At 54.3% G+C, this 9,853-nt stretch overlaps 2 protein-coding genes across 4 annotated transcripts in view; one reads left to right on the top strand and one right to left on the bottom strand.

The window, feature by feature from the left end:
* Window positions 1–4,032, top strand: part of Nosip (nitric oxide synthase interacting protein) — a 21,083-nt gene extending 17,051 nt beyond the window's left edge. For 2 of the 3 annotated variants that reach the window (XM_026789149.1, XM_005366825.3), the window contains 7 exons: window positions 338–408; window positions 789–894; window positions 1,673–1,754; window positions 2,887–3,046; window positions 3,129–3,247; window positions 3,334–3,630; window positions 3,928–4,032. In XM_026789149.1, coding sequence (XP_026644950.1) covers window positions 339–408; window positions 789–894; window positions 1,673–1,754; window positions 2,887–3,046; window positions 3,129–3,247; window positions 3,334–3,630; window positions 3,928–3,999 — 906 coding nt within the window. In that variant the 5' untranslated portion in view covers window position 338 and the 3' untranslated portion in view covers window positions 4,000–4,032. The remainder of the gene's footprint in view (window positions 1–337; window positions 409–788; window positions 895–1,672; window positions 1,755–2,886; window positions 3,047–3,128; window positions 3,248–3,333; window positions 3,631–3,927) is intronic. The other variant, XM_026789150.1, reaches the window with a different exon arrangement.
* Window positions 4,033–9,211: 5,179 nt separating this feature from the next.
* The window catches only part of Rcn3 (reticulocalbin 3), a 9,301-nt gene continuing 8,659 nt past the window's right edge, over window positions 9,212–9,853 (bottom strand). Inside the window, exon 6 of the mRNA XM_026789067.1 lies at window positions 9,212–9,654. Within this exon, the coding sequence (XP_026644868.1) occupies window positions 9,547–9,654 (108 nt within the window). The 3' untranslated portion in view covers window positions 9,212–9,546. The remainder of the gene's footprint in view (window positions 9,655–9,853) is intronic.

Below are 9,853 nucleotides of genomic sequence, written 5' to 3'. Positions count from 1 at the left end.
TCGAACTCACAGAGATCTGCCTGCCTCTGCCTCCCAAGTGCTGGGATTAAAGGCATGCGCCACCACCGCCCGGCTTGGTGCACGCCTTTAATCCCAGCCCTCAGGAGGCAGAGACAGGTGGAGTCTGAGGCCAGCCTGGTCTACAGGATGAGATTCTGTCTCAAAACCAAAAGTTAGTAGCTGGTGCTGCCTGATTTTTCTTCCTCCCTGCTTCAGACTTGTACTGCTGAGGCTCAGGCTGTGCCTGGGGAGTTGATGAGGCATCTGGGGCAGGCTGCTGTTGTCGTGGGGTATCCTGGGGTGACCCCAGCCCAGCCGTTGCCCCTTTCTCCCACAGGATGACGCGGCACGGCAAGAACTGCACTGCAGGGGCTGTCTACACCTACCACGAGAAGAAGAAGGACACAGGTACCGCTGGGGATCTCTCTCACCTCTGGTTTCCCCTCTGTGGGGCCTGGCTGTTTGGCTGCTCTGTTGTCCTATTCTGCCCTCGAATGCCCTGTCGTTGCCCTGTGTGTACTAAGGATGGTGACCACAGGTAGCAGGGCCATGTGGCTCATCTAACACATCCCTGGATACCACCTTTGCAGAAAGGAAGGCTGAGAGCCACAGTGGTCCCCAGTCCAGGAGAGGGGAGCCAGCCATGACCCTCTTTACCCCCTGCCCCACTGTGAGGGAGCAAGGTTGGCATAACCGTGGCTTTCTCAGGTTCCACTCAACCCCCACATTTCCTTGGGCATCTAGTGAAAGGTATGTCTGCATCCATCACCACCTTTCTCTGTCCGCAGCGGCCTCAGGCTATGGGACCCAGAACATTCGACTGAGCCGGGATGCTGTGAAGGACTTTGACTGCTGCTGTCTCTCGCTGCAGCCCTGTCACGATCCTGTGGTCACGTGAGCAGGGGAGGGGCAGCAGGGCAGCTGGTGTGTGTGGGTTCACCCTCTCAGAGCCACAGAGCTATCTCCAAAGACAGGCAGCTGCTCCTCCACCACCAGTGGAAAGAGTACATTGCTAACAGCTGGGGCTGGGCTCTGCAGGTGGAGTGCTTTCCTAGCCTGCAGGAAGCTCTGAGTTCTCAGTGCCACAGAAAACCAGGTGTGATGCACTCAGGCAGCGCAAACGGAGGATGGGGGTTCAAGGCAAACCTCAGCTACACAGCAGTTTAAAGCTAACCTGAGCTGCAGAACATCATGTCCCACAATAAAATGAAAAGAAATGGGCTGAAGGGAGACCATGGGAGATGTCACCTAAGGATGTGTAGTGGTACCCAGGGTAGGGAGGGCGTGGATGGATGCTGGGGTGAGGATGCTCGATGGTGGTACCCAGGGTGGGCATGAATGGATGGATGCTGGGGTGAGGATGCTTGATGGTGGTACCCAGGGTGGGTGTGAATGGGTGGATGCTGGGGTGAGGATGCTTGATGGTGGTACCCAGGGTGTGTATGAATGGGTGGATGCTGGGGTGAGGATGCTCGATGGTGGTACCCAGGGTGGGGGTGAATGGGTGGATGCTGGGGTGAGGATGCTTGATGGTGGTACCCAGGGTGTGTATGAATGGGTGGATGCTGGGGTGAGGATGCTCGATGGTGGTACCCAGAATGGATATAGAAGTGAGTGGGTGCCATCTTGTGATGAAGCCCAGGCCCACGCTTTCCTCATCTCCTCTCTGCAGCCCAGATGGCTACCTCTATGAACGGGAGGCAATCCTGGAGTACATCCTACACCAGAAGAAAGAGATTGCCCGGCAGATGAAGGTGATGGGTGCCGAGGAGAAGGGAAGGGACTCAACGGGGCAGTTGCTTTTCTCTGCCTGGAGCACCATCCACTCCCACTTCTGTCCAGATTTTCCAGGCAGCATCTGTGTTGCCCTCCTCTAGGCCAGGATCTCTGGGGCCCACCCTGCTCTAGGAACCTGAGACCCCTGTGTGCCTACACCCTCTGCTGTGCTTGTGCTGGGCTGCACTCTGCAGGAGCAGCTTCCTTGGCTCTCCTTGGCTCCACGCACATGGCGGGGTGTGTGTGATGTACAATGCCCTGTCATCTGTGCGATGACCGCCAGAGGGCCCCACCGAGCAAATGGGAGACACATCTCTCTAGGTGCCCATGGTGACTGTGGTCCTTCCTACACGGTCTGGCTTTCTGGCGCTCAGGACAGTGAGGGGTTGTTTTGTTTTTGCTCGGGCCAGGGCTGGAGGCAGCCCTCACCGGCCGAGCCTTTGCAGCGCTCCTGCTTCCCACCGCTGGCCCCAGTGTGCTCAGACTCCATGTCCTCCCCTCAGCCCGGTCGCCAGCCAGCCCTCCCCCCCCAATCCTGGCGCCACTGTCGATACCTGCTGGGTGCCAGGGGGACTGAGCAAGGAGCGGACCTTCCCTGTTCTGGCCACACAGGACAAAGCACACTGTACTGGTCATAGACTTCCAAGCCAAGCTCCCTGTGGCAGGACGGGTTCCCTGGCCAGCTCGCTCGCATTCTTTCTTGAGCGCTTACTGTGTGCCTCTCTGTCTCAGCACTGAGGTGACCCCATTTGGCAGGAGGTGTAGCTGTTTATAGAGTGCTTGCATAGTGTGCACGAAGCCCATGGTCCCACACCCAGCACCTAATACCAGATGTGGTGGGACATGACTTGATTAGTGGAAAATCAGGAGTTCAGGGTCACCCTTGAGTTCCAGGCCAGCCTGGACTACATGAGCCCCTGACTCACCTTGAGCAGGCCCTCCCAACAGGAAAACTCTGGGTCCCACTCTATCTGAGTAGGAAGCCAAGGACTCAGAAAGGCCAGGGCCACCTTATCACACAAAAGCAGCGACCGTTGCCAGCCCCTGCCAGAGCTGCTCAGGGCTCCATCCTCCCGCTGGTGGGTGCTGAGCCAGGCCCTCTTCCCCTAGGCCTATGAGAAGCAGCGAGGAGCCCGCAGGGAAGAGCAGAGACAGCTCCAGCGAGCAGCAGCCGAGGACCAAGCTCGAGGCTTCCTGGAGAAGGAGGCAGCCATCGTGAGCAGGCCCCTCAACCCCTTCATGCCCAAGGCTGCCACCTTACCCAACACAGGTGACAGGGAACACCTATCCTTCGCCAGGGGTCTTGAGGGGATGACTTCCTGAGGTGCGTACCCCAGCTTCTCTCTCCACAGATGGTGAGCAGCCAGGGCCCAGCACGGGTCCCCCAGGGAACGAGAAGGATAAAGTGCTGCCCAGCTTCTGGATTCCCTCCCTTACGCCCGAGGCAAAGGCCACGAAGCTGGAAAAACCAGTGAGCTCTCAGTGTCCCAGCCCCTCGTTCCCCTTACATGTTGACCCCTGTCCTTCCTTCTCTGTTGACCCTTCCTCTGCCTGCAGTCCCGCACGGTGACCTGCCCAATGTCTGGGAAGCCACTGCGCATGTCCGACCTGACGCCAGTGCGCTTCACGCAGCTGGACGAGTCCGTGGACCGCGTGGGGCTCATCACACGCAGTGAGCGCTACGTGTGTGCAGTGACCCGAGACAGCTTGAGCAACGCCACACCGTGCGCAGTGCTGCGGCCCTCTGGGGCTGTGGTCACTCTGGAGTGTGTGGAGAAACTGATTCGGAAAGACATGGTGGACCCCGTGAATGGGGACACGCTGACAGAGCGTGACATCATCGTGCTGCAGCGGGTGAGTTGCCAGTGCACACCCCAGCCCCTGCCCCCACCTTGTACCTGTCACCCCCGCGGAGTCCTCCACCTCACCCTCCTCCCGCCACTTCCCTCTTCACACACGCTTGGGTCCCACAGCACCTTGTGTTTTTCTTTAGCTCCTCCACATTTTCCTGTGCTTTCCTCCATCCTGGGACTTCTCCCCGCAGTCCCTCCTGTGTCCCGGGCCCCCTCCATCCCCTGCCCTGAGACTTATTTTTCCCTGGTCTACATAGGAGCCCAGCAGGCTCCCCCAGCTTCTTCTCCTCCTTTCCAGGGCGGGACAGGCTTTGCAGGCTCAGGAGTGAAGCTGCAGGCGGAAATGTCCCGGCCAGTGATGCAGGCCTGAGCTATGACCTAATAAACCTGCCTGTGAACCGACTGATGTCTGGTGCCTCACTGTACAGAAAGAGAGGGCTTGGGGAGGGGCCATTCCAGTTCTGGGCCCTATGCTTCTGGAAACTGACTCTAAGCAGGGACAGGAGCCTGTCAAGTCTCCTCCAGGCTCAGTCAGGATCAAAGGGCACTGCCCAGGAAGGGTGGGCTCAGGGCATAGCACATTCCCAGGCCAGCTAGCGGAAGAGCCCTCCAGGCGTGGAACTGCCCCTATGTGCCCTTAACTGCAAGCAACCCTGCAGACCCAAGCAGGTGGCGCATACTCTTAATCCCAGCACTCGTGAGGCAGGGTGGATCTCTGAGTTCAAGGCCAGCTCTGGTCTACAGAGCGAATCCTAGGATACCTGGGATTACACAGAGAAACCCTGTTTGGAAAAACCAAAAAAAAAAAAAAGGAATCCCAACTTCCTGAGTGTATCCAGCTTTCCTCTGTATCCCCCCCTCCCCAGCCCTCTGAACTTGTTTTGTTTCTTTGGTTTTGGTTTTTTGAGACAGGGTTTCTCTGTAGCCTTGGAGCCTGACCTGGAACTAGCTCTTGTAGACCAGGCTGGCCCCAAACTCAGAAATCTGCTTGTCTCTGCCTCCCGAGTGCTGGGATTAAAGGCGCGTGCTACCACCGCCCTGCATGAACTACTTCAAAAGTAACACAGGCCTACCTACACCCCCAGCTCCAAGTAAAACGTAGCTTCCTTTTTCCTTTTCTTTTTGTGCGGGGAAGGGCACACACTAAGAAAGTGTTCAAGAGTTCCTATCTTTTAATTTTAAAAATGTTTGTTCTGTGTGTGGGGCTTGGGGGAGGGCCTAATAACCTGTGTGAGCCGCTGGAGCCTGAGTTCCAGCGTGGAACAGCCTCGTTGAGCTGCTGGGAGCAACCTCTGCTCCCCTGTGCAGCCCCAAGTGTCTCATCTCAGGTAGCCTGGGTTGGTGGCCCATGCTTTCATCCTAGCACTCAGGAGCTGAAGCAGGAGGATTGCTGCAAATACTAGCCTAGCCTGGCTACATAAGACTGGCTCATGTCTTTAATCCCAGAGCTTGGGAGGCAGAGGCAGGCCTGGTCCACAGAGCTATCTCAAGGACAACCAAGGCTACACAAAGAAACCTTGTCTCAGGAGAAACAAAACAAAAGACTGTTTCAAAAATAAGAGAATGGGCTGGAGAGATGGCTTAGCGGTTAGGAGCACTTCCTGCTCTTCCAAAGGTCCTCAGTTCAATTCCCAGCAACCACATGGTGGCTCACAACCATCTGTAATGAGGTCTGGTGCGCTCTTCTGGCCTGCAGGCATACCCGCAGACAGACTATTGTGTACATGATAAATAAATTATATATATATATATTTGGTTTTTCGAGACAGGGTTTCTCTGTAGCTTTGGAGCCTGTCCTGGAACTAGCTCTGTAGACCAGGCTGGTCTCGAACTCCCAGAGATCCGCCTGCCTCTGCCTCCCAGTGCTGGGATTAAAGGCGTGCGCCACCATCGCCCGGCAATAATAAATATTTTTAAAAAAATAAGAGAGGGGGCTGGAGAGATGGCTCAGCAGTTAAGGGCATTGCCTGCTCTTCCAAAGGTCCTGAGTTCAATTCCCAGCAACCACATGGTGGCTCACAACCATCTGTAATGAGATCTGGTGCCCTCTTCTGGCATACACACAGACAGAATATTGTATACATAATAAATAAATAAATATTTAAAAAAAAATAAGAGAGAACATACATATATGAGTCCTGAAATCCTGGGTAAATTGTTGATGGAGAAACACTGGCTGCGCAGTAATGAGGTAACTGTGGTAGAAAGATGTTTTTAGTATGTGGTGTCTTGTATATTTATAACTTGACATCCTGTAAGTCTATTGCCAATATTTAAAAATAAAATGTATTCCAGGCAGGGTGTTATGTGCCTGTGTTCTCGATCCTTCTGCCATCACTGCCAATGTCTCACATTCCCAGTATGCATCAGGGCACCCCGATCTTCCCAGCGTGCATCAGGGCACCCCGATCTTTCCTGTGTGCATAATTTACTGCTTTGTGTATTATTTTGGTAAGATTCTGTCCACCATACAACCTCCCTAAGATTTAGAGGGCCTTTTGGCTGTTAAGTCTCTGTCCACTTGTGACCACTAGAGGGCAAAATGCCACCACCACTGAAAGGCTGGGAACAGGATTTGAACTCAGCGTTTCCAGAAAAGCTGGGTAAAATCAGAGCCGCTGGGGCTGTTAGCCTGCAGAGGCAGGAGTGGTGAGGACAGTAGTCGAGGAGGACACCCCGCCTCTGACCCCGAGTCGAGACACAAGTGACCGCCTAATGCCAGTGGAGCTCAAAGCCAGGCCTGGCGGTGCACGCCTGCCATCCCAGAGTTCCAGAGTCTGAAGTCTGAGGATTGCTTCAAATTCAAGGCCAGCTGGGAAGGGAGAAGGAGAGGGTGGAAGAGAGCTGGTACCCCAGCTGGGCTCACTAAACTCAGCCAAACCCAGCCGGACCACAGGGACTGCATGGGGTTCACTCCAAAAAGCCAAGCGGGGCCTTAAAGCCACAGCCAGATCGAGGAGGAAGAATCATGGTACAGTCTGAGTTTTATCAATTGACTGCTTGGCAAAAAAGAACGGGGCTGGGGAGATGGTTCAGCAGTTGAGAGCACCAGCTGCTCTTCCAGAGCACCCAAATGGCAGCTCAGTCATCTGTAACCAGTCCCCGGGGATCCCACACCCACTTCTCGCTCCGGAGGATACAGCACACGTGCTGCACAGACACAATTTTTAAAAATGAGGGGAAAGTTGTTTTCTTCTGAAAAATGAAGCCAACTGGAGAGCAGCCTCTGTCGGTAGGGTGGAGTGTGACTCGGTGGTACCTGCCTGGAGTCCCCCAGTGAGGAGCTGGATAGAACTCAGAACCTGGGTGCTAACCCTGGTACCCCCGACCCACTCCTATAATAAAAAGCATTACTTTGTTTGCTAACTTTAAAAGTTAACGACGAAGCCTCTGGATCCCCAAATTCATGTGGTAGGGAGCGAGCACAAGCACACATTGTCAATAAACAAGATAAGCTGCCTTGAGATGTGCCTTGCACGGTGAACGAATGTCCTTCGTGGGCAGCTGGGTTATTATTATCACAGATTGAACCCGCATGAGACTGCCCAGCTGGTGGGTGCCTCTGGCACATTCCCAGCACTGGTCAGCAGGGGGTGCTCACGCCATTCAGTTCCTTGCTAAGTAATTGTTCCTGCTCCGGAATGCACAGCCTCTCACTTGGGGACTCTGAATCCCCTGATCTGGGCTGTTGTCAAAGCCCTTTCAATGCCACCACTTCTGCAGATGAGTGCCACAGCACTGGCATAGACCTAATTCATTAAAAGTTTCTGCGGTCAGTTGTGCCTTTTAATTCCAGCCCTGGGAGGGAGAGGCAGAGGCAGGCAGTCCTGAGTTCAAGGCCAGCCTGGCTGGTCTACAGAATTCACTACACAGTGAAACCCTGACTTGAAAAAAACAAACAAAGTGGGAAAGGAAGGAAGAAAAAGAAAAAGTTCTGGGTTCAATTTCAGGTAATCAGGCTTAGTAACAAGCACCATTATTTATAATAAACATCAGGCTAGTTCTGTCAACTTGACGTTTATTAGATGCGTGTGTGTGTGTGTGTGTGTGTGTGTGTGTAAGAGAGAGAGTGTGGAACTGGAATTCCATAAACAGAGCTAAACTGCCCTGTAGGTGCTAGGAATTGAACCCTAGTCCTTTGGAAGAACAGACGATGCTCTTAACTCCCAACCATCTCTCCAGTTTCATGAAGAAAGAATCTTTGCTGGCCTCGAACTCACAGAGCTCCCTCTGTCTCTGCCTCCTAAATGCTTGGATTAAAGGTGTGCACCACCACCAGCAGCTGAAAAAAGAATCTTAATTGAGAAAATGCCTCCATAGCCTGGTTGAAGATAGCTGTCTGAGGACTCAACCCAGTGTGGGTGCGGCCACCCCAGCAGGTGGTCCCGGGAGCTCTCTGGAAGCCAGCAGAGCAAGCCTGGAAAACAAGCCAGTAGACCGCACCCCTCCATGACCTCTGCCCCAGTTCTTGCCTCAGGGTTCCTGCCCTGACTTCCCTTAAGGATGGGCTGTGCTCTGAAATAAACCCTTTCTTCCCCAAGTTTCCTATCACTGCAGGAGAAACCCTAAGACACCTGCTGAGTCACCTAGGCCCCCACCTCATTTATCCTAATTTTTCATTTTTATTTGCCTGAGTGTATACACATGTGTAGGTGCCCTAGAGGCCAGAAAACCCACCTAACTCTTCAGGGATGGAGTTAGAAGTATTTGTGAGCCTCCTGCTGTGGGTGCTGGGACCCCAGCACTGGGATCTTTTTTAACCTCTAGGCTAGCTAACCCCTCTTTAAATTAAAATATATCATTATCCCGTCCCCATTCCTCCCTCCAACAGCAGGGGTCTTATTCTATAGCCCAGGCTGGCTGTGAGCTCCTAGCAATCCTCCTGTCCCAGACTCTGGAGTGCTGGTATCACTGTAGCTGACACCAGGCCCTCTCTGCACTTGGCCCACCACCAGCTGTCCGGTCAGCACCGCACGGCTGACACTGCATCTACGCAGGCATCTCCCTGAGAACCGTGGTCCGGTCAGCACCGCACGGCTAACACTGCATCTACGCAGGGCATCTCCCTGAGAACCGTGGTCCGGTCAGCACCGCACGGCTAACACTGCATCTACGCAGGGCATCTGAGAACCATGGTGTTTTTCTTACTGTGGTTTTGAGCTTCTCGCCACCCTGCAGCACTTACAGGGCAGGACTTCCTGCCTGGCCTTCCTCTGTGGTCTCCAGGCTGCTGGGAACGCCCTCAGATTTCCACCAACACACATGTCCAAACGCCTGAGACCAGTGGTTCTTGACCCTCCGAACGCTGTGGCCTTTAGTCCAGTTCTTCATGTTGCAGTGACCACAACCATAAAATTATTTTTGTTTGGACTTCATAACTGTAATTTTGATAACATTACTAATCATAATGTAAACATCTGATACGTAGATATCTAATATTCGACCCCTGTAAAAGGGTTGTTCGATCCCAAAGGGGGTCACGATGCGATACCTTCCTGCAGGCCTCAGCCCAGCCACCAGCACAGCCTCCTTGGGCACAGCATTCTCACCCCACCCCAGACAGACGGACAGACATACCAGAGGACCCCAGCAAAGGCTTTTATTGCTCCCAGGTAGTGGGCAGCACAGGTCAGCCCATGTGATTGAGGCTCAGATTGGGGTGGGCCAGGGTGTGGGCCCAAGGCCTGTGCTGGGAGATGGTTTCAGTGGCGGTCACTTGAGTGCCTGAGTGTCCGGGGCAGACGGGGGCTCCAGCCGCGGGGGCCAGGGTCTCACGGAGAGAAGGTGATTCAGTGGGTCCCTGAGAGCCCAAGAACCAGGGACACCAGAGCTGAGTCTGTGCCCTGGAGGTTGGCTGCAGTGACCCCTCAACTGCCCCCATGGAGTCCTGGGGTCACAAGGCTGTGCAGACCTAGGATCAGAGTTCATCGTGGTGTCTTGTCAGGTCCTCGCCGTAGTTGGTGGCCTGGCTGCCCACAAACATGTTCCAGTTGCTCAGGATCTCAGCTTTGCTCAGACGGCCATCCTGGGGGTCAGGGGTTCACATGGACACTGCCCACTCAAAGTGTCCTCAGGGCCCCACCTCGGCCTTGTTCTCCTCTGGGCCTCAGTACCCGTCGGTTTTCTCCCTCTCAGGGTCTCTCTCTCCCTCTCTCTTTCAGGGTGTGTCTATCTCTCTCTCTCTCTCTCTCTCTCTCTCTCTCTCTCTCTCTCTCTCTCTCTCT

This window comes from Microtus ochrogaster, unplaced genomic scaffold (assembly GCF_000317375.1).
Source record: "Microtus ochrogaster isolate Prairie Vole_2 unplaced genomic scaffold, MicOch1.0 UNK14, whole genome shotgun sequence".
NCBI lineage: Eukaryota > Metazoa > Chordata > Mammalia > Rodentia > Cricetidae > Microtus > Microtus ochrogaster.
Note: the sequence above shows the minus strand (reverse complement) of the source record. Positions and strands in the feature narration are given on the sequence as shown.